Genomic DNA, 24,300 nt, shown 5'->3' with positions numbered 1-24,300 from the left:
GATAAATTTTTTCATTGTAATAAAAATAAAAAGTATTTTGTCAAAATCACTAATACTTATAAAGGTAACCATTTAACCTTTAAAATGTTTATCCATCATTTTTTTTGCATAATATAAAATTTAATCAAAACATGTTAAAAGTTACAAAAAAAATTGTTTAAAAATTATCCCGATGTATAGTAAAGTTATTGTACATCTTGTGCGTGCAAAACCTTTTGATGCAACTATGCAATCATTCTTGCTTCCCCTAACACTACCGAAAAGGCATGCAATACAAGTATTGACAAAACGTGATAAAAGAAACGTGTCAACTAAAAAGGAACGGCGGAAGTCCAAAGAACATAGAACCGTTGTACATGAAGTGACTCCATTCACAGATACATACTTCATGGCTTCATGCATGATTAAGGTCATCAACAGAAATGGTTTTACATAAAGCATGAATAATCTGACAAATTTTTTATTTTTTCCTACAAAATACAAACAACATAAATCTTTCTATTGTACCTTAGTTTTCTTTCCCAAACATTCCCAAACATCCTAACTTAAAGAACAGGAAAAACAAAACAAAACAAAAAACCTAGACAAAACAAAATGAGAATTTGATCATGAAATACAGTAGCTGTCAGCTCTCATGTTATATCACATTTAAGCACTCAAAAAACCAAAATAATTACTGTAATTTTCATCCTGTTAACACGCCTTGAAATTGATCTTCTGAATTTTCGAATTTACCGAGATTAGCCTTTTGATTTTGGCATTAATTATGAGATTGCTGAGAAATTCGCCACTCTCTTGCACATACAAGCACACACATCATGCATCATGGTCGGATTCCTTCTTCTTTAAGCACCCTGTATCTCCTCTATCCTCTTGATTACATTCTCCATTGTAGGCCGTTTATTAGGATCAGTCTCTGTACAAGTCGCCCCTAAATGTAGGAGTTGTATCATAGCCTCGAGCGAAGAATCTGTAGAGGATGCTATTTCCGGGTCTAAAAACCCAGATTCGTTCTTCTCCTCAATGGCTGTTTTAACCCATTGAATTACATTAGTGCCCCCTTTGCCTGTATTTAGATATTGAGAAGGGAATTTCCCTGTAACCAATTCGAGGATGACAATCCCAAGACAATATACATCTCCTTTAGAAGAGACTTGCTGGGTCTCAACTGATTCAGGTGATTTATAAGCAAACAGACCTTGTGCTGCTTGTGTAGGTGTTACCAGTCTGAAAAAACCATAGTCAGCTAGAAGTGGTTCATAGTTGCTGCCCAGAAAAATGTTGCTGGACTTTAGGTTCCCGTGTGGAAGCTCATAGTCAGAGAGCTCTGCGTATAGGTATTGCACCCCGCTGGCTATGCCTTTTATGATCCTTAGTCGTGTAGCCAAGTTGAGGTCTGCATGAGTTAGTCCTCGATCCCCTGAAACACCATACACAGGAAAAAAAAAATCAGACTTCCTGCAGGATGGATTTCTGTCCTTCAGTTTATGTAGGCACTAGCTTCTACAAAACGACTTTTGTTTCGCAGAAGTAGTTTTCCAGAAACTGTTTCTAGAGAAACACTTTTGAGAAACAGGAGTGTTTGGCCACACACAAAAAAAAGAAAAAAACAAAGTCAGACTTCCTGCAGGATCGATTTCTGTACTTCAGCGTATGCAGTTATGTTCAATTGGAGGAGATAAGACCTCTTTGGGTTCAATCAAATACTTTAGTTTCAGAAAAAGAATTAAGGAGAAACAAAGATAACACAAGTAGACCTGTCAAACGGGCCGGGTTATAAAAAAAAATTACTTTCGGGTCCGATTTAATTCAGGTCGGTCACTTGGATTCGGGTTTACAAAATGCTTGTTCTAGACCAAACTTTCAGGTTCGGGTCGAATCAACGGGTTGGGAGATTCTAAAATGCATAGTATTATATTTTCATTAATTTGTGTAATAAATATAAAAAATATGCACACAAATAAACAAATTTATACTTGGTCAAATTCAACCATAAAATGGAGTATAATTCAAATCAAAATCAAATTGCACCCAACATTACTAACAACAACGTGTTTATTGTGCTTAAAATTTCTTAAACCTCATTTCTTACTATAAATACAACAATTTTTAATCAATAGGGTCAAAACGGGTTCAATCGGGTTTTGACTTATTACTTTTAGGTTGTTCGGGTTCGGATAGAATCGGTTTCAGGTCACAAAATCTTGTTCAAGACCCAGTATTTTCGGGGCGGGTCGTTGTTTGACAGGTCTTAACATAAGCATACAAATCCTTTTCATCTTTGAAAATCTGAACTGCAGGAAGTTCTTTGTGCTAAAATTTCTATGTTTGGACAGTATTGAAGGGTGCTAAGTGCTAACTGACAGCAGATTCTCTAATTGATGTAATTTACTAATTACAGTCACAGGAGGATTGCAACATACAGGAATATGATAATTAAGCATTATATTTATATTGTAAGAATAAGAAAACGTACCATGCAGGACATACAACAAGCTGCCTTTAGGAACATACTCTGAAACCACAAGCTTCTCTTCTTTTCGATAATGGTAAGCTAAGGGTGTCAAGATATTCTTATGCCTAAGTTTCCCAATCCTTCTAATTGCAGCATCAAATTCATCTTTCCCTAACTTATTCATATCCCTTATCCTCTTAACCACAACAGACACCCCATTAGACATGATAGCCTTATAGGCCGACCCTAGAGCTCCGTTCCCCAACACCTCAGCAGACGCCTTCATCAAATCAGCCAAACCAAACGTGCCCTTATCGTTATTAATCACAGTTAAATCCCCAATCCCTGCATTTTTTCCTTGTGACCCTTTTCTACTACTCCCATGTTCACTCCCCTTCTTATTTGATGAATCACTAGCATTTGATTTTTTTGAACCACTACCTGAAATAACACTACCACCAGCAGAAATAACACCACCACTTCCTTGACTTCTAGCACTCCCACCACCACCAGCAGTTCGGGAGTTACCTTGTACACGAACCTCCACCACATCTTCCACCGGGGCCTTGTTATACGCATTGAAAGATTCATCCCTGTGATGTTTAGACTTCTTCATGGTTGTTATGATGAGAACTACAGTCATAACCACCACAATTCCCACCATTATCCCTATAGTAACCTTTCCATTACCGCCTTTGTTTCTCAAACCTCTGCATTCTTTGCCCATTGGCGGCCCACAAAGGCCCGAGTTATCCTTAAACGCACCCACCCCGTACCTCACCATACTCGTCGGAACCTGCCCTTGTAACATATTCCCTGACATATCTAACTCAGTTAAAGTTTCCTGTGAAATATCAGGTATAGGGCCATTAAATTTGTTCCTTTCCAAATGAAGTGCCATCAACCCTGACAATTTCCCTAATGATTCAGGTATTTTACCAGAAAACTCATTATCTGACAACCATATTCTCCTTAATGTTGTATCAGCAAAAAAATCACCAGGAATTTCCCCTGAAAATTTGTTGGAGCTAATATAAAGTGATCTCAAACCCTTCAACAGATTAAAAGGAGGTAATGGACCTGAAAACGAGTTATTCGAAAGGCTAAGAGTCTTCAATTTTGTAAATGTAGCTAAAGAATCCACATCAATGGAACCCGAAAGGCTCATTCTTGTTAAATGTAAACGAATGATCATAGCAGGATTCCCTTCTTTACAGAACACACCTTCCCATTTGTCCTTGCAGGGGTCTGAGTTGGGTTTCCAACTGTCTAATAATGCCGTGTTCGACAGCGAAGTCTTGAACGCCAAGAGGGCTTCTGCCTCCGTGATCGACACCGAACACGGAGGTGATAATGAGAGGCAGAGGAGGAGGAGGAGGAATCGAACAGCGGACATTTAAAGACTTTGCTGTTTTTTTTGTTTTTTTCTTTCTTTTTGTTGTTCTTGTTTCTTTAACCTCTGTTCAAAAAAAACAAGAAATTCAGGAGAAAAATGCAAAAAATGGGAGAAGGAAATTCCTCTGCTATGGAAGAAAGGAAATTCCTCTGTTTTTTTTTTTTGTTTTTTTTTTTGGGTGGGTGGTTGAGGGATTTTGATAATTGGTTGATCTTGATTATTGTTATTGATAATTAGGTAATTTTGAGTGTTGCAATGTGTCATAGTTTTCTCTATCTTTCATGATTCATGTGTGAAAAATGTTAAGAGATTGCTGCCATCAGAGGGGGATTTGCTAAGAATAGGTTCACAAAAGACAGAGAGATTGAGCGCCAATTAAGGGGATAGGCTTCAATACAGATACACACTTTCAATGGACCATCCATTTTTGTTCTACCAAACTCATTGCTGATAAATTTTAGGAGGAAATATAGGGTAAGAGATTGTGATCCAGTATACCTACCAAACTGTTTTTTTTTGTTGCAAGACAAACGTGTTATCTATTTACGTCCATTTGGTAATTGGTAGGCAGTAATAAAGTGTGAAAATTATGCTTCGTGTTTTGTATGCGTTTTTGTAAGAAAAATCTCATGGTAATGTAATTAAGATGTTCTCTTCACCTGATCTGATATGAATGTTTTATGTGAATGTTTTTTGCTTTTTCTGGTCTGATTTTTCTTATGTACTCCGTATCAAATAAGCAATAAGAATAAGGTGAAGAGAACTAAGCTTGTCGCCAAATATACCCCGACTAGCTTTCTTTTCATTACCATTCAGGGAATTTTCGGCTGTGGAAAGGGAACAACAACGACAATGAATCTAGGGTTGATATTCAACATGAAACAATCGTTAAGGCATTTCACAAATGTATTGTTTCATCCATTTCCTTACATTTGAACATGGTTTGTTAATAACTTCAATCATTTGCAAGTAGCTATTGTTTATACTTGGTATATAACATAAATAAATACATGAATGTTACTATCAATTAGTATCGGTAGGAATTTTCTACCGGTTTCTTGTTAGTTTGTACATATTTGCTTCCACGCGCATAGTGCTAACCCTAGTCTCTGCCTTTGCTTGAAGCCGCGGTAACATGCATCAGTGTGGTGAGAAGGCCTTTAATCAAATAACCAAACAAACATAAGAAAAAAGAGACGAGACTTGATAATACGTTAGGAAATGAGAGTTCGTGTTTAGAATGTATTTACCGAGAAGATATTACAGTGATCGGGATCAGTGATAAATTAAAGTATGATTAACATTTGATTATGATATGTTTAATGACTAATTGGCTGGAATATGGGCTAAAGATATAATTGACAACAATAACTAAACACTTAGGTAGTACTTTGCAAACAATCATAAATAAGAGACGGGACTTGCTAATACGTAGGAATTGAAATGAGAGTCATGTTTAGAATGTATTTACCGAGAAGATATTACAGTGACCGGGATCAGCAACGTGCCTACTAAGGTTCTCAAGAGGGCCTTCCCCGGTATAAACAGCTTGAAAACACAACCCAACAAAGGCTAACATAGCTAGCCTCCCATTCTTGATCTCCTTTGTCCTTAGAACCATGACGGGCTCAGGCGACCCTCTTCCCCACATCATGAAATCAAACCATAGCCCACCCGGGTAACCCACATCAGGTTTCGGGTTCTTCCTGTTGGGTAACTTGGGTTCAATGTCGACACATCCAGGGTTCACGTAGTCAGCCCATCTCCTACCCTCGACCCAACCCATTAAGGCTAGTTGCACCACAAATAAGGTGGTTGGGTCTGCAAAGTACTCACGGGACCCAGCATCGTACCAGTTGAAGTTTTCCATTAGACCGATGGACTCGAGCCATTCGGGGATGAGGATTCCTGCTACTGCTAGCATTGCCCATCTGCTGTGCATTAGCTCTGCTTGTGCAAACCATCTTAGTGTTTCTGGGTCTGACCCTGCATTTAGTTTTTTTGATTTTTTTTAGTTGATATGTTAACCTATAATTATAACTTAAGTTTGATGTATACAATAATAATATTTACCTAATCCAAGTGGGTCGAAGCCAAAATCACCTGGAAGACTACAAACAATGGAGGTAAAAGATAGGTTCATAGTCAGCATTGTTGATGATGAATACTTAAAAAAGTTGCAACAAACATTCATCTAACTCTTTCATCACATATTCACATGGATGTATGTGACATATCACATATGACATGTTATACATGTAGGGTGTGTTCTATTCACCTGATTTTCACTTAATTTTTCTGAATATATCTTATCTGAACTTAACTTAACTGAACTTGTCTAAGCTTATTAGAACCTTTTTTTTATTATAAATTGGACTTCACCGACCCTTATTTTTCCCGAACTTATATGAACTTAACTTAACTTAACTTAACTTATCTGAACTTATTTTTCCTGAAAGAAGTGGAAATAGGGTGAACATAATAGAGCCGTAATCTCGATTGATATTACAAACTAAATACTAACCTATAATATTGTATTAATGTTATGAAATGATCTATAATATTGCATTGATATTGTAAAGTCGATTATATTTAGATCAAAACTAATTAGCTAAAACGACTTATATTAGGACCCGGAGGGAGTATTGTTCATAATGTACAACGATATGTCTGATAATCTGATATAACCTACTCCCTTCGCTCTATGACGATGATTCAATTTTTATTTTTCACGTTGGTAACACACATTTTGTATTATTTATATCTCTAATTATACATTTAATATATTTTTTGAGACAAATCAAACAAGACCCTGTATGAATATATTTTTCTTTTATGTATTGAAAATAATTTAGAAAATTTGAAAAATTTGAAAAATAAATGTCAAAATTCTAAATTAGAACATCATTATGTAACTGACGGAGTACCTGCCATCTAACCATTGAGGTGGTGTGCTACCAGGGAACCACAAAGGCCTATCCGGTGGCAGTGGTTCACAAACACTCGAAATTCCTCCTTTTCCTGCACTCACCTTACTATTACTTCCAACCATACATTTCTTCAATTGGCTTGGATATAATTTCCCTGGAATTTCTCTGTTCTTCCATAAAAAAAACAATAAGCATAAACTATATAATTAGAAATTTGATGATAAAAAAGAAAAGAAAATACAAGATTAAAACATGAATTAGAATAACATAAAAAGTATATTAATATGTAACATTTGATTATTACTTAATCACCTTATTGGTAGGTTGGACAGTGCAGTTGAAGATACAGCTAGAGCCATTTCTTCCCAATAGTTAGTTTATGGAGGGAAGCTTATTACAAATAGCTTATCTGCACACTTGGCTTTTGAGATGATAAATAAGTTATTTGGATTTTTGACATGTGGAGTGATTTCAGTGGCTGAGCTACAGCCTACAGGCCTATAGCTTAGTTAAGCCCATTAGCCCATAGTTGATGGATTATTTTTACATCAAATACTATAAAAAATGTATGTATAATTGTTAAGATATGTTAAGATATTAGATATTATTCTGTGAATATTCTGTAGAGTTCTAACTATGGTATGTTACCTAATGTGTACCTAGGGTTTAGGTAACTGAGTTGTACTATATATACGTGTGTGATTAATGAGAATGATACGAGATTACACAATATTTGACATGGTATCAAGAGCCTAGGTTAAAAATCCTAGTTTTTTTTTTTTTTTTTTCCGCAATAATCTGAGAGAGTGTAGCCGAGTATTGAGAAGAGCGAATTTCTTCGCTTGTTGAGTATCGAGATTAGGAGTTAACCATTTCTTAAGTATCACCATGAGTTCCGATGAGGAGGCACCATCAAAGGTCATCGCCGCCGCCGTCGACCTAGACTACTATCTCGGGTCAGGCGACGGTCCCGGTATTGTTATCACCCCTGTGAAACTAAGAGGAGCATCGAACTACGATGAATGGGCCAAAGCCGTTCGTCGCTCGATGATTTCAAAATTCAAATTTGGATTTCTTGATGGTTCTGTGAAGGAACCCATTACGGACGCAACGAAGATGAAACATTGGATTGCGGTCAATTCGATGGTGGTGTCTTGGATCACAAACACCATAGACGAGAGTTTGCGTTCGAATCTGGAAGATTTTGATATTGCTCACGAGTTGTGGTGTCATTTGAGGACGCGGTACTGCGTCGTGTCGGGAACTAGGGTCTGCCATATTAAGATGGCTCTGAGTGGCTGCACGCAGGGCACGTCTGAGGGCGTCATGGAGTACTATGGCCGCTTGTCGAAGGTATGGAAGGAGTACGTACAGTATGCACGAGTTCCAAGGTGTATATGTGCGGGTTGCACGTGCAACATAGCGAAGCAGGTGGGGGACATTCATGATGAAGATCGTCTGCACTATTTCTTAATTGGCCTAGACGATCACTATGAAGCCATTCGTGCACAACTGTTAGCAAGATCGCCGTTGCCAGGCCTCGACGAGGCATACCAGACGGTTATGAATACCGAGACCATGCGCGCCAAGGCAACGAGAGGTAAGGAGAGTGTCATGGCGTTCAAGGTCGAGACTAAGGGTCGGTCGAGGTCGGGAGATGCGAGTGACAGATTTTGTGGTCATTGCAATCGTGAGGGTCATGAGGAAGAAACTTGTTATCAGCTGATTGGTTTTCCCGAATGGTGGGATGAGAAGAAACGAGGTGGTAGAGGGCCTGGTCGAGGAGGCAGGACGTCGATTAGAGGAGGCAGAGGAGCTCGTGGGGCAGCGTCGTCGACCAGTGGTGTCTCTCGCGCCAATGCCGTGAGTAATACCACAGCAGGGGCGACAACCACTGTGACGAGTGGAGGCGGATCGCAGGGAGCAGTGACGACAACCAATCATGAGCTTGTTGGTGTGACGAAGGAGCAAGTCCAGCAAATTGTTGACATCTTATCACGACCACCAAACAAGTTGCAAGGTAATCTTGATTTACGATGGATTGTTGACACTGGGGCCTCACGTCATGTGACGGGTGATATTTCAATTCTGAGAAATATCAAAACATCGAGTAATCAACAGGTTGTGTTACCAGATGGTCAACCTGCAAATTCAAATCAATATGGTTCGATGGTCTTGGAGGATGGTTTTGTGCTCGATAACGTTCTATTTGTGCCTAAATTGAACTGCAATTTAATTTCTGTAACTCAATTAAGTGACGAATTACATTGTGCTGCTCAATTTACTAACAAAATGTGTGTTCTTCAGGACCGCTCGACGAGGATGGTGATTGGCGTGGGTGATCGACAGGAAGGACTATATTTTTTCCGTGGGGCTCCAAGGGTTCGTGTGCTAGCAGTGGAGTGTGTGGTCGACTTGTGGCACCAACGTATGGGGCATCCGTCGGAAAAAGTGTTGCAGTTACTTCCTCCTGTGAGTCATAAGATTAGGAATAATAAAAACATTTGTGATGTATGCCCACGGGGGAAACAATGTAGGGAGAGTTTTCCAAATAGTGATAGTCGTGCAAGTCGCCCATTCGACCTTGTTCATCTTGATTTATGGGGGCCTTACAAAACACCCTCGTCGAGTGGGGCGAAGTATTTTCTTACCATTGTGGATGATTATTCTAGGGGTGTGTGGATTTATTTATTGTGCAATAAAATGGAAGTTGAATCGTCGTTTCTTAATTTTGTTGCCATGATTAAATGTTAGTTTAATCGATCCCTGAGAGTTGTTCGCAGTGACAATGGTACTGAGTTTAATTGTTTGCAAGGTTATTTCTTTAAAAATGGGATTCTGTTTGAGTCGTCATGTGTTGGGACACCTCAACAGAATGGGAGAGTCGAGAGGAAGCACCAACATATTTTGAATGTTGGGAGAGCGTTACGGTTTCAAGGGAATCTTCCTATAAAATTTTGGGGGGAATGTATTCTGGCTGCTTGTCACTTGATCAATCGTACACCTACACCGGTCCTTGACAATAAAACCCCTTATGAGATGTTATTTGGAAAACCACCATCGTATGTGTCTATCCGGGTATTTGGGTGTCTGTGTTATGCGTATAATCTCCGGAGTAAACGGGATAAGTTTGCGTCTCGTGGTCGCAAATGTGTGTTTCTGGGTTACCCGTTTGGCAGGAAGGGATGGCAACTGTACAACCTGGAGACACACGAGTTCTTTGTCTCAAGGGATGTAAAATTTCATGAACGGACGTTTCCATTCGCAGACACGTCGACTATGTTGCCTGCAATGCATGATGGTGGTGGGGTGCTTGACCAGTGGGGTTTGGATGAGAGTGGGACTGGATGTACTCAGGAGGTGTCGCCTGCAGGTGACAATGAGGAAGTGTCGTCACCTGCAGGTGCCACAGAGGAGGTGTCGTCGCCTGCGGGTGACACGGAGGAGGTCTTGTCGACTGTGAGGGAAGAAAAACATGATACACCTAGTCGAGGTGAATCAGACGTCGTCTCAGGTGTAGATGAGACGACGGGTAGTGATGAGAGTGAGACAAGGCAGTGTGTGGAGGATACGGAGTTTGGAAGGGGGAAGCGTGTGAAGTTTCCGTCGACAAAGCTGAAAGACTGTGTGATACATACAATACGGGAAAAATATAGTACTTCCAAACACCTACGGCGTCACCACCCTCAGGTACTCCTTATCCTATCACATATTTTGTTAATTATGAGCGTTTTTCGTCAAAGCACAGGCATTATATAGCAGCATTGCAAGAAGGGCAAGTTCCTAAGAGTTTTAAACAAGCGATGCAACATGAGGGGTGGCGTCAGGCAATGGCTGCTGAAATCGACGCGTTGGAGGAACAGGGGACATGGACGTTGGAAAATTTGCCGGAAGGGAAGAAAGCATTGGGGAGTAAATGGGTGTATACTGAGAAGCGTGATGAGGATGGGAATTTGTTGAGACTGAAGGCTCGATTGGTATGTTTAGGGAATCATCAGGAGGAAGGGTTGGATTATAATGAGACATTTGCTCCCGTCGCGAAGATGGCGACAGTTCGAACTTTCCTAGCTGTCGCAGCTGTCAAACAGTGGGACGTGCATCAGATGGACGTCCACAATGCGTTCTTGCACGGTGACTTGGAGGAAGAGATCTATATGAAGATTCCTCCTGGATTCAAGAAGAATCACTTTGACAAAGTGTGTCGAATGAGAAAGTCGTTGTATGGGTTGAAACAAGCACCTAGATGTTGGTTCCAGAAGTTGTCGACGGCATTGACGCACTATGGATTTCGACAGTCGCTATCCGATTATTCGCTCTTTACTCTGTCTAAAGGTACGTTGCAGCTGAGTGTGCTCATTTATGTGGACGACATGATTATCGCAGGCAATAACAAGTTTGCGCTTGAGAGTTTTAAGGCATACTTGAAGGAGTGTTTTAAAATGAAAGACCTCGGGGCTCTGAAGTACTTCCTTGGGTTAGAGGTGGCACGAAGTAGTCAAGGGTTCTATGTATGTCAGAGAAAATATGCCCTCGACATCATCTCAGAGGCCGGATTGTTGGGAGCAAAGCCTGTGGACTTTCCCATGGAACAGAATCATAGGTTGGCATTGGCAGACGGGCCAGACCTGTCGGACGGTGAGCAGTATAGGCGTCTGATCGGACGTCTGGTTTATTTGGCTGTCACGCGACCAGACGTTGCCTACTCTGTACATGTCCTATCTCAATTTATGCAAGCACCAAAGGAGGCACATTGGGAAGCAGCTTTGCGAGTAGTGAGATACTTGAAGAAGTGTCCGGGTCAAGGTATACTACTTCGGTCGGACAGTGCGTTGCAGTTGGAGGGGTGGTGCGACTCGGATTGGGCAGGGTGTCCAATGACGCGTCGGTCGGTGACTGGATGGTTTGTGTCACTTGGTATGTCGCCAGTTTCTTGGAAGACCAAGAAACAACATACTGTTTCTCGGTCGTCTGCTGAGGCAGAATATCGATCGATGGCAGCTCTGACGTGTGAGTTGAAGTGGTTGAAACAACTACTACGCGACTTGGGGGTGACACACGACCAAGGCATGAGGATGTATTGCGACAGTCAGTCTGCGTTGCATATTGCACAGAATCCGGTGTTCCATGAAAGGATAAAACACATCGAGTCAGATTGTCATTTCATTCGAGATGCAATCAAGGAAGGGATCATCAGTCCGTCGTACGTGTCGACGAAGGTTCAGTTAGCAGATATCTTCACCAAAGCGTTGGGGAAGGCGCAATTTGAGTTTTTTTTGAACAAGATGGGCATTCGAGATCTACATGCTCCATCTTGAGGGGGGATGTTAAGATATGTTAAGATATTAGATATTATTCTGTGAATATTCTGTAGAGTCCTAACTATGGTATGTTACCTAATGTGTACCTAGGGTTTAGGTAACTGAGTTGTACTATATATACGTGTGTGATTAATGAGAATGATACGAGATTACACAATATTTGACAATAATAATTGTTGTTTCTATGTTTCGAGATTGAGTCTTGAGAAAGCCCATAAGTAGGTGAAATAGGTGTGGATATGAACTGATAATTTATAGGCAGTTCAAATAAAGTTTGGTTCGAGCTGGAGTCGTTTATAAACGAGCCAAAGCCGAGGTCGAGCTTGGAAAATATAGTTCGAATAATTAATGAGCCAAACTCAAACTTTATAGAGTTCGACTCGTAAGCTTGAGAAACCTTACTATGTCCCAAAGAATTTAATGTTGGAATCTAAGACTTTTGCATCACTGCGATAAAAAAAAATTCTATAATTATATTCATCCATCGCTTTGATAATTGTTTCAGTTCGAACTCGATCCCGAACAATCAATCTAACAATAGATTCGAACTCGAGCTTCACTAATATGAATGCAGTTTGGTGTCTCCTTAGGAGCATCACCCTTGAACCTTCACTCGGGGTTCAAAAACCTTTCACAATCGTGTTTTTTTTTTTTTGCGAGTTCTTGTCTCTAAATACGTTTTGAAACTCAATTATCTAATGGTGAGACTCAATCTCGTGCCGATCAAACTGTAACTCATACGAAGCATTGGAATACGGAAGAAGTAAGTCTTTTGATTGACAAAATTCGGCAATCACGGCAATCAATTGCCAAATTCTCATACCGAACCGTATTTGAAACTCGAATATCCAATGGTGAGACTCAATCTCGTACCGATCAAACTGTAACTCATACTTCCTCCGTCTTTTAATACTCGCAACGTTTGGACTTTTGCCACTATTCATATAATATACTTTGACTATTCGTAGTATTTTTTATATAAGATAAAACATAGTCATGTGGGATCTTGTTAAATTCGTCTCAATATGTATTTTCAAAATATCAACTTTTTATAATTTTTGCATAAAGAGAATTTAAGATATAAATGATCAAAGTTGTGCATTGCGTGCGTGAAATTAAGGAACGTTGCGAGTATTAAAAGACGGGGGAAGTATTATAATACAATACAGAAGAAGTAAACCGGTTGATTGACCAAATTCGGCAATCACAGGCAATCAATTGCTAATTGAGTAATTTCTCATACCGAACCCTGGATTAGATTTGTCGACAAAGAAACGAACCTCCTAACTTTCAAACTACGGAGTATTTTCACTAAACATTTCCCAGATTCCAATTCCATCACTATACCTTTCCAATTACTCCAACTTTTCCACCTGATTTTGATCTCTGACATTTCTCCTTCCCAAAATTCAACATTAATCAACGCTAAATCTAACCTCATCAATGTCATTCTCTCTCCTCAAACTCACACTGCTTCACACTCAATAACCTTAAAAATCCCCAAAATAAACTTCCATTCTTTTTCTGGGTTTGTCTATAATAAAGCCATGTTTCATCAACAAAGAGTGGAATTAAGGAGATGGGTAGTCTCAATTTTGTCAAATCACAAAACCCTTTTCACCGTTTTGTGGATCGTGGGGTTTGCATCTATCTTCATATGGCAGCGCAACAATGTTGACGGTGTTTTGAATTTCCGGCGAGCTCCGGGGCGGCCAATGCCGAGGTTCCGCCCTGTAGCTTTTAACATTTCGGATTTTGGGGCGGTAGGCGATGGCGTTACCGATAACACGGCGGCGTTTGAGAAGGCTATTGCTACTATAGCTAAGCTAGGGAAGAAAGGTGGAGCTCAGCTTAATGTGCCTCCTGGGGTTTGGCTTACTTGCCCTTTTAATTTGACCAGTCATATGACTTTGTATCTTGCTGAAGAAGCTGTTATTCTTGGAGTTGATGTGAGTTCAATCTAATCTTTGCACTTGTTTTGTTATGTTTATAGGTTTTGATGATTTAATTTGAGTTTGGTTATGATTTTGAATTTCTAGTTAAGTTAGTTTAGTTTGCAGTTAGTTAAGTTTGTTGCTTTGAGCGTTTGATGTGTTAATTTGAGGTTTGTTATTAGAGGAGAAAAGGTTGCATTCATCTTCTTTTCATGGTTTTGGTATTTGAAGTTCGAATTCGTGTAGGAGGATTTGGTTTGATTAGTTCTTAGGGAAAGAAGAATAAGGTTTAATCTTATGACCCCGCCTGTGGATTGTGCTTTGTCAACTGTTTGAATGGCGAAATGTTGGGAGTTGTTTGAGGTAATATGATGCCAGAATGTAAGTTAGCTCCAGTTTGATTGAAAGAGGAAAGGGATATCGTTGGCGGAAGCTGGCGTGAAAGGGATTTGAAAATTTATTTGCTTTGTTTAGAGTGATTCGCTTTCTTGTTTGCAGTATGCCTCAATTAGATTGTGTTGTTAGGTACTTATAACGTGGAATGTGGGAGGGGGGGTGGTTATGTGCCTTGGAATTTTAGTTAAGTGGAGTCCCCTATGGGCTATGGAGTTAGTTGAGTAGACCAAAGGAGTGACATTTTTGGGTAAATGACCAAAGCATTGGAAATTTGGGATTGAATTGATAATCTAATATGAGCCTGTGCAAGAATGTGAGAGACTGAGCGTTGCAGTGCACATTTAAAGCTGTAAAGCTGATTTGGGAGCTCCATATAACATTTACTCTGAAGAATTAAATTTGCTAATTTAGAAGTTTGAATCTCTTCTTTCTAGCGTAGTTTATAAGTTAATTGATACTATATCTTACTGCAATATTTGCAAGTCATACTATATGTGCTACAATTACACATTGTGGTGTTAGCAAAGAGGGAACTGAGGCTATTGGACCATAATAATTGCATTGATTAATAATGCTTATAAAAATTACCTCTTGTGGTCTTGTGTCATATTATTACATTGCGAATATTTACTTGGATATGGAAAGGAAGCCAAATAAGATGATTTCTTGAGTATTTTTGTCAAAAGGGACCATATGGTGAGGAGAATTAATGTTCATGTTGTAGAATCAGCATTGTTGTTTTCCATTCGGTGTGTGGTGTGTGTTAGTGGTGACGAGGTTCTTTGCAGAGAAGCGCACTGCATAACAATTCCAAGAATAATCACAACTGTTAGCCTACCCTTCCCAAAAAAGTCGAACCTTACCTATGATCTTTAGTACCAGTTAATCATCTCTGCTCTTTTCTGTTTTAAAATTGTAATCTCTCCCCTCTCCCACTTTGACGCCATCAAAACCATAATAGCCAATTAGCCATTGCCATTTTAGCCGGTCCCAGACTCCACAATCCCCTGAACCCGCAGCCCCTCCCTCTCTAGACAAAATATCGAGATAAGGGAAACAACTCTAATAGAAGAAGTTAGGGAGAGTAAGAAGGGAAAGACGAAAAATTAAAGGAAAGAGAAAACGAGTGCTAATGGACTAATGGTGGAGGTGAATATCATGGTAAATGGTGTTATAATTGTTGTCAAAGGGGATACTTCTTTTTCTTTTTTCTTATTTTTATGGCATGATTCATCAACTGGGTGCCATGATAAGTGTTCTCCAATTCGATTGGTTTCATGGTTTGCTTGACAATTGTTTTTGTTAGTAAAACAATTGATTTCAAGTTTGACAGTTATTCAATAACCATGAAAATGGCATTAGATTTGAGAAGGCTGTAGGGAACAGGAGGAATTGCTGGAGAAGGAAGCAAGGGAATATAAGGGGAGGTGGCTGTTGATGGCCGGAGAAACGGAGAAGACAAGGATTAGGTAGGGTGATGCTGGGTTGGCTTGTGGACTTGTGGCTGGTGCAGAGGAGGGAGGAAAAGAGAGAAAATTAATCATAACATGCCTAATTATATTGTGACACATCATGACTCTAACCGGTTGAACTCTTGAACAGTTAACAATGAACCGAGACTGTTATGGCTTTTTGGGTAGTACGTTACTGTGAGTTAATCAATAGTTGTGACTTTTTTGTGAAGGTCATCAACAGGTGGGAGTATCGTTGTTAATTTTTCCTGTTTATCTCTAAATTAGACACATTCATTCTAGTTCTTATTCTGAGCGTAATGATGCAAATCGTATTACTATCAATTGACATATGAACCCCCATGACCGGAGAGAATTGGTTGATTGAGTTGGGGAAAGAGCTTGAGCAAGTAATGTTTGATTTATAATTCTTCATGTGACAATTTACATTTACTCTCCTTGCAAGGACAGATCATCAACAAGTCAATCTAGTATTGGAAAGTGTGAGCTTTGGTGAAAGAAGAATAGCATGTCAGATATTTTCTTGAGAGCGTCTGGGTGAACAACCATATTTTTCTAAATATTCTTTCTTTCATTGCACTCACTGAGTTGAATGTTGCTGGAATCTGTCATTTTTATGGTTTATTCCCTATAAAGCTATTTCTCACCGTGGAGCTCCCATTTGACTGGGTAGGATGAGAAGAAGTGGACATTGATGCCACCATTGCCGTCATATGGATATGGGAGAGAGCATCCCGGGCCCCGGTATGGTAGCTTGATTCATGGTCAAAATCTCAGAGATGTTGTCATAACTGGTAAGTATGCTTAGTATTTTAACAATTTTATTTTTTTTCTTGGTAATTGAATTTGAAAGGAAGAATTTTCTTACCTTCACTAATGAGAGAAAATGTTGCCACGTTTGCCTACAATGGACCGGGAGTCATCTGTGGTAGTGTTGTAATGTCTAAGCGGCTCAGCCTAATAGCAGATGTGCATGTATGAGCTTGTAGCTTTGTATGCCTAAATTTCAAACTGCACATGGCAGCGAGCTTGTTGATTGTTCAAAATTTCTAACTGAAAAATTTGCACAATGTCTGCATAAAAAGACTGGTTATAAATGAATAGAGTTATAACAAAATTAAAAGGCTCTTTAATTGTAATCTTACTAAGATATGGCCTTTATACCTACCAAGTTCTCCAAGGTTGACCTGCTTAAGGTACTACTCTAGTAATCTTAAACTTCCACTATTTCATTGATTTCACTTGTGAAAAAAAATATTTTTTCACTGTCCTTAAAAAAATCTCCGTTGCCTTCACAGTTCTCATGCTTTCTAGACTGTTCAGTAACTTCTGCCTTTAAAAGTATCCTCGTCCTTTTATTCTTTATTTCTTATTCATTCTGCTTTTTGCTTAAATTACTGATCCCCCTTGGGCATGGAGGCTTCTTATCTTTATTTAGCCAAGTGACACTCGATGCAATCCCATCTCTTGGGCTCTGAGCTCTGTCCAATGTTAAACTATGATTGGAGTTTCAGCAAAGACTTTGTTACAAGCAAACTGAGCACAGAAACAATTTGTTAAAGTATAATTGCCAATGGAGACCGAAGTGTTGATGAGATGAATTACTGTACCGGATGGAACATTGATTTAGAAGTTACCTTTAGGTGTAGATTTCAGAGTATTGTTGAGTTGCAGGATAAGTTCAATTATTGTCATACTTGATAAGTTCAAGTATAACAATGATATACCAAATATAGGTGTGTAACAAGTAATAGGAACTTCCATAAAAGAGAAATGTAGCGACTGAAAACAAACAGAGGAAACATAATCCATGGTAGATATTGTTCTTGCTGTGATTGAAAAATATGTATCCCGTGATTTGAATTTGTGGTAGATTTTCTGCTTGCTGTGATCCAATATATTGAGATTATATGGGATTATGTACTTTCCTAGGATAAAGCATCTACTGCATGGGTAGTTCCAATTTTGTTGATATTGGACATAGATGCTGTTTTTGATGTCGTTACATTTGTCTAGATAGATTTATTTTTCATGGATGTGCTATAGCTGATGATAATATTGCAACCACGTCCATCATAATTGAAATATTCCCCTGCTGACAGGGAACAATGGTACAATTGATGGCCAAGGACAAACATGGTGGAAGAAGTACAAGCGGAAGGTCCTTAATAATACTAGAGGTCCTCTTGTACAGATCATGTGGTCAAGTGACATTGTTATTAGTGACATTACTCTACGTAATTCTCCTTTCTGGACGTTACACCCTTATGACTGCAAGAATGTGACAATACGGAATGTCACGATTTTGGCTCCTATATTTGAAGCACCAAACACTGATGGAATAGACCCCGGTAAGTTCATTTTACAGATTGTTCTGAGCAAAAAGAGTGTGTCATCTCTGTTTGAGAAATATAGGAGCAAAAAGCCAGAAATTATTTGCATTCTTGTCAAAATGCCCAGTGACCCATCTCAAAAAAAAGAGAATTCTCTCAGTTTTCCATTAAGTTACCAATTTGTCAACTTTCCCAGTATTAGACATCTTACTGTTTATCTCTGTACAAACTCCTTAAACGGCTGCTCTTTTGTTCGCCTCTGGTCAATTTGAGATACTGTTACCAGAAAAAGTAAATATATGTCAATGATTGGTTAAAAAAAGGTCCATGTGGTGTAAAAGTTCCTAAGTCAAGAAAGATTTGGCTCCAAATACTACTCCATCTGACTATTATTGTGACATTTTGATGCTTGCAAATTATTTGGAACTAACGAGTCTGCATGACAAATCACCTCCTAGCCAACACTACTATAAAATTAAGGAAACTGTTTGACAGGTTTCTATATTTCCGGGGATTTGTTGATCATTGGCTGCAGAATTGTCCAATTGCTTGAAATGGCAATGACATCGCTGCACTTGCTTTGATTTGACTGCAACATTGAACTCTCCCCACTCCCCCCCCCCCCCCCCCCTCCTCCTCCCACACAACTCTACAGGAGGAGTCCCCTTGAGGCATGACCGCATGAGCCTCTAGATACACTTGGTGCAATGGTATATATGGTCAGCATCTATTTTGTAGGATAAAATACCTCTCTTGACTCCAACTTAGTCAAACTGCTCTGCTGTTTCTAACCATTGTTTGTTTCTCTTTTTCCATGTCTTTTCGGATATAGAGTTGGGTAGATAATCTATATTGTCAGGGGGTTGAAAGTTGAAGATCAATCTTTCTTTCGGCTAAACCATTATATGATTTAAATTAGTGTTACTTAATTCACTAATCCCCTGCGAACCAAAAAAGGTATATTAATAGTTTAATACATGGTAGATTTTGTCCTAATTTACAAAACTGGGAAACGAATTGAGTTCCCGTACGGCCATACCCAATCTTGTAGTAGAGAATTAAGTAACAGTGATTTATAAATGGACTTATGTCTGTGATTGTGATTCCTGAAGTCTGTTGTTTTTTTGGCAATAGTAGAATTTTGTTGGCTTTTGAATGAGTTATTAGATACTCCGTGTCATACTACGCATCCCAAAGAGTGGAATGCAATAATCAAACTGATCTTGCCAGCAACCCTGTTTGAATAACTAACCTTGCTCCTACGTAACAGATTCATGTGAAGATATGGTGATTGAGGACTGCTACATCAGCGTGGGGGATGATGGAATAGCAATAAAGAGTGGCTGGGATCAGTATGGTACAGCTTATGCCCGACCCTCTAAAAACATTCTCATTCGAAATCTTGTTGTTCGCTCTATGGTCAGGTGAGTGAATTCAGTTTAACAACTGCACAATTCCATGAATTTATTGCTTGTCCTTTCCCTTTATAGTAATACTGATAGTGATGAGTAAAGTTGTGTAAACATGTGATGTGAACTCCAGAGTTGGACCATGCAATGACTGTTGTGATGTCAACCTCATTGGAGGACCAACTTTAAACCTATGTGTTAAATAGGGGTCAGCCTCAAGGAATTAAATAGGGGTCATCTCAATTTCAGTTTTGACCGAATGTGTTAAGCTCTTAAAAATACTTTCTCCCTGATTATTTTTACCACACTAATCACGCACACATTCCGCAGTAGAAAACAATTACAACATTGGGGTATCAGCTTTTTTTCTTAGTTTGCTGATTCAGTTTTTTGAGTTTGATGGTTCTAAGATCCAGCTGATCACAATCAAATCTACAAAGAGAAAGAGAAACATAATATAATAGACTATCAACTATTTTGTTTGTCTCTTCCTTTTGATGCTTCTCAAATCGGGGATGATTATGTATTAGACTGAAAATCAGAGAATGGAAATGAGGAAGAAAAGGAAGAGAATTTTGTTGGGGGGGGGGGGGGGGAACGGTAGTTGATTGTAATTCAATGCGATTAAATCATTAAATTGGGGATACACTAGCACTGTGTTTGGGTATATAATTATTGGTGAAATGTGGAAAATCAAAACTGCGGAAATATGTGGAAAAACAAATTTAAAGAAATTACTAGTTTTCACTTGTTTGATTGTGTAATGAGTAAAACTATTGAAAATATTTTACCTAGTTATCCATTGTTTTGTTAGTTTAATGAGGAAAACTGTTGAAAATAAAAAGAGAATTTTAGATTTCCCTAGTTTTCCATAGATTTTGAAAGGAAAACTAAATGACCCAATTACAACAAAAACGACTCACATACTTCCACACATTTTCTTTTTCATAGTTTTCTCTCCCAATACGTGGTAAAATTGAGGAATCTAAAGTCAAGTTACCAAACACATTTTAAAGATAAACAAAAGTAACATAAAATTTTACACAACATAAAATTTTGGACAAATTGTTTTTTACCACCTATAAAAATCGAAAAATTGTTTTTTACCACCTAAAAAACTAAAACTTGTATTTTACCACCTGAAAAAGAATAAAAACTTGTTTTTAACCACCTAAAAACAAAAAAGTAGATGCAACCTTTATGTGTGGCTACCTAATTCAATTTCTCTCCAATTTTTTACACTCTCTTTATGAATTTCTTTAACTCTTTCACCCTTCTCTCTTTATTTTCATTAAATTTTGTTAATTTTGTGAATTAATAATGGTGAAAAATTATGTGAATTCATGAAAAATAAGAAAGCGTGGGAAGAGAAGAGAGTTAATTACATGAAATAGTGGAAGAAAAGAACATATATGAAATATTAGCGTTATTGTGCCCCTCCACATAACATTTTCATCTAATGTCCCATTTTTCAGGTGGTAAAAAACAATTTTTTAAAACCTTTTAGGTGGTAAAATACAAGTTTTAGTTTTTTAGGTGGTAAAAAATAATTTTTCGATTTTTTTAGGTGGTAAAAAACAATTTATCCTAAAATTTTACACAATTTTCTTTTCGTAACCTTCCCTCTCATTTACCTCCTGTACACGAAGTATATAACTCCAAGTTGCCTTCCTCGACAAGCTAATTATAACTAACTACTCCCTCCGTCCCAGATTAGTTGTTACACTTTCCTTTTTCGTCTGTCCTAGATTAGTTGTTACACTTCTAAATTAGGAATGACCCCACAATTATTATATTGTCTATCTCTTCCCACTAAATATTTTTTGTCCCCACACCCTCTTCCATTCAATTAAAAAATACCCCATTAATTCATATCACATCTACTTTTTCAATAAAATAACAATTGATAACCACACAACCACTTATCACCTAAAAATTTGTGCAAAGATAAGTGTAACAACTAATCTGAGACGGAGGGAGTAACTTTTTGTGTGCAGTTATTCAGAATTCACTTTTACATTTTTAATCTGTTTCTATTCGTTTGACTCTTGCACTGCTGAAATCTGGATTTTTCATTTAGGTTTATGACGGACATTACTGTCCCTCTCTTTAGAACATTATTATCAGCTACAAGCTTAAGAAGTTGAGCTATAATCTTGCTCCTTGAGCATTTAGCATAGATATTCTATATGTGAAGACAAGTTGTCTCCCTTGCCTGAGCATTATCTAATAATAAGTTTAGATCCAATAGGCAGTTCCACAACCTCAATTATGATTCCTAGGGCTGGCCAAGTTTAGTTATACAGTAGTAGTTCAGGATCCTATCTCGTAGCACACTGGGAGTCTCTGAGGATCGACTGATAAGATTAGTTGTGAAATCTAGAGATCCTTCTAATAGATGAAATGTGATGGTAGTAGCTGAATATGCTTGAGAATTTTGCAAATCATTTCTAGTTGAAATTCAAGAACATTAGGGCTCCGTTTGATATTGTGTAAAACGTTTTCAGTACAAAATGATTTTCCATGGAAAACATTTTTACAAGGAAAACACAATTCCAAACTAGTTTTGTTTGGTTCCTTAAAAGAAAATGGGAGAAGATGGGGAAGATTGAGGGGAAGAAGGGAGAGGAAGGTAATGGAAAAGGTTTTTCCACCTTTGAGGGAGTTATGGAAAATTGTTTTTCATCACTTGCCAAACCAAACAACGTAAAATTTGAAAAGGGGAAAATCGTTTTACACCCTATCAAACGGAGCCTAGAAGTTGTTTATTTTACCCCTCAGCTATGTTTTACTGACAAATTAAGTTGTTATAAGACTTATAATAACTCATGTACTCTCTAACAATTGGTGCAGTGCTGGTATATCGATAGGGAGTGAGATGTCCGGTGGCGTCTCAAACGTTACCATTGAGAACGTCCTTGTATGGAATTCTAGGCGAGCTGTCCGTATCAAAACAGCCCCAGGTAGGGGTGGATACGTACGACAAATTACCTACAGAAATCTAACATTTGACCAAGTGAGGGTCGGGATAGTTATAAAGACCGATTACAACGAACACCCGGATGAGGGATACGACCCTAAAGCTCTCCCAATCATTGAAGACATTAGCTTTACTTCTATCCATGGACAGGGAGTTCGTGTACCCGTTAGAATCCACGGGAGTGAAGAAATCCCCATTAAAAACATCACTTTCCGTGACATGTCTGTTGGAATTTCATACAAGAAGAAACGGATTTTCCAGTGTGCGTATGTCCATGGCCGTGTGATTGGGACCATATTCCCTGCACCTTGTGAGAATCTTGATTTGTATGACGAAATAGGAAAACTCGTGAGACCGTCTTCTTCACAAAATATAACAGACATTGATTATACCATTTGAAGGTTCTCTTCAGATTAGCTGCTGCATTTGTGCCTTTATACAGAAGTTTTTGCTGAAGTGCAGGGGATTATTATAGCTTTAGTTTTATTGGTAAGATATTCTCCTTTCGCGTTATTTAGGTTTCCTTTTATATATGTTGTGTATTACTTCGTTGTTGCTAGGTTTTTTTTTATGCCGGATGTGTAAATAGAGCAGAGATACACAGATAATGTATACAAAATTGAAGGGGAATGGAAGCAATATATCTTGAGTTTTGAATACAGATTAAGTAAAGAGGAAGATGTGTAGTGTATTGCATTTTGCTTGTGTTGTTGATCATCTGTTGAAATTTTTGTTTTGGAGATGAGATTATTCGTGTATAGAGACTAGAAAGTACTCTGTATTATCATGCCTCTTGTTTCTGAAAGATGTGAACATGAGACTTATCAGACTTTTACTATTGCGCCCTCATTTGAACTTCCAGTTTTGCTTCAGAAGTAGACGAAATTTCATATTACATGATGCACCCTTGTTACTCCTATAACAGAAGTAAAAAAAGACAATAAAAAACGTAAGTAAATAAAGAATACCGAGATTTAACGTGGTTAACTAGCAATATGTTAGCCATGTCTACATGCAGAGGAAAGTTTTATTGATTCTCGGGAATACAGATTACATAAAAGCCTAGAAAATAGGTCCAAGACAGATAAAACAAGTCCAGAATGACAGATTTCGTAAAATTCGGGGGCGTTGCTCCCGGACCCCCCATTAGGGACTACGTTGCTTCCCCGGATACCGACTTGCTGACGGGCAGCGAGATCTCAGTGTTGTGGCGTTAGTAAAGGGACTTAACCCGATTCAAGTCGCATTCTAACAACTCTTCATCGCGAAGTTGGTTATGCATATGAATTTGAGTACGGATAAACCAGATGGTAATGAATCTAATGTATAGTGTATTAGTGTGCTACTTCAAGCTCTGGTCGAGTAATCAGAGTCATATTGAGTCACAACAAAACCTGGTTATTGGATAGGGTAGTTTAATGAATACAGGGTTAGGGTCAAGTTAATAGGGCTTTTATTTTGCGGGGCTTTTAATAGGCATGGCTCTGGACAGGGTCATTAGAGGGTTAAACTTATACAGAAATAATTTTGAAAACTAAAATAGTAATGATACAAAAATTATGTGCATAGCTTCGTTTTCACTTGTACTTGCACATAGTTCTTTTTCATTTTTCATTGCTCGTTTATTGACTCGCCCACTAGCAACCCGTTATTGACCCGCAACCTACTTTTGACCCA

The 24,300-nt window shown here is 38.5% G+C and overlaps 4 protein-coding genes across 4 annotated transcripts; 2 read left to right on the top strand and 2 right to left on the bottom strand.

The window, feature by feature from the left end:
* Positions 1 to 426: 426 nt before the first annotated feature.
* Positions 427 to 4,555, bottom strand: LOC110775466 (pollen receptor-like kinase 3). The gene is made up of 2 exons (XM_021980070.2): positions 2,477 to 4,555; positions 427 to 1,420 (listed from the first exon to the last, which is right to left on the bottom strand). The coding sequence occupies exons 1-2, from the start codon at positions 3,849 to 3,851 to the stop codon at positions 846 to 848; spliced, it is 1,950 nt and encodes a 649-aa protein (XP_021835762.1). The 5' UTR covers positions 3,852 to 4,555; the 3' UTR covers positions 427 to 845.
* Positions 4,556 to 4,700: 145 nt separating this feature from the next.
* Positions 4,701 to 7,240, bottom strand: LOC110775467 (photosystem I chlorophyll a/b-binding protein 6, chloroplastic). Its single transcript, XM_021980071.2, has 5 exons — positions 7,094 to 7,240; positions 6,779 to 6,946; positions 5,925 to 5,962; positions 5,323 to 5,837; positions 4,701 to 5,009 (listed from the first exon to the last, which is right to left on the bottom strand). Exons 1-5 carry the CDS (start codon positions 7,138 to 7,140, stop codon positions 4,992 to 4,994), a joined length of 786 nt encoding a protein of 261 aa, XP_021835763.1. The 5' UTR covers positions 7,141 to 7,240; the 3' UTR covers positions 4,701 to 4,991.
* An 851-nt stretch (positions 7,241 to 8,091) lies between these two features.
* On the top strand, positions 8,092 to 9,503 carry LOC130466808 (uncharacterized). Its single transcript, XM_056835392.1, has 2 exons — positions 8,092 to 8,801; positions 9,089 to 9,503. Exons 1-2 carry the CDS (start codon positions 8,108 to 8,110, stop codon positions 9,121 to 9,123), a joined length of 729 nt encoding a protein of 242 aa, XP_056691370.1. The 5' UTR covers positions 8,092 to 8,107; the 3' UTR covers positions 9,124 to 9,503.
* Positions 9,504 to 13,348: 3,845 nt separating this feature from the next.
* LOC110775470 (probable polygalacturonase) lies at positions 13,349 to 23,284 on the top strand. The gene is made up of 5 exons (XM_021980073.2): positions 13,349 to 14,048; positions 16,575 to 16,695; positions 18,004 to 18,252; positions 19,505 to 19,658; positions 22,497 to 23,284. Exons 1-5 carry the CDS (start codon positions 13,647 to 13,649, stop codon positions 23,020 to 23,022), a joined length of 1,452 nt encoding a protein of 483 aa, XP_021835765.2. The 5' UTR covers positions 13,349 to 13,646; the 3' UTR covers positions 23,023 to 23,284.
* The last annotated feature ends 1,016 nt before the right edge of the window (positions 23,285 to 24,300 follow it).

Source organism: Spinacia oleracea, chromosome 2 (assembly GCF_020520425.1).
Source record: "Spinacia oleracea cultivar Varoflay chromosome 2, BTI_SOV_V1, whole genome shotgun sequence".
Taxonomy (NCBI): Eukaryota; Viridiplantae; Streptophyta; class Magnoliopsida; order Caryophyllales; family Amaranthaceae; genus Spinacia; species Spinacia oleracea.
This window is presented reverse-complemented; position numbering and strand designations above follow the sequence as displayed.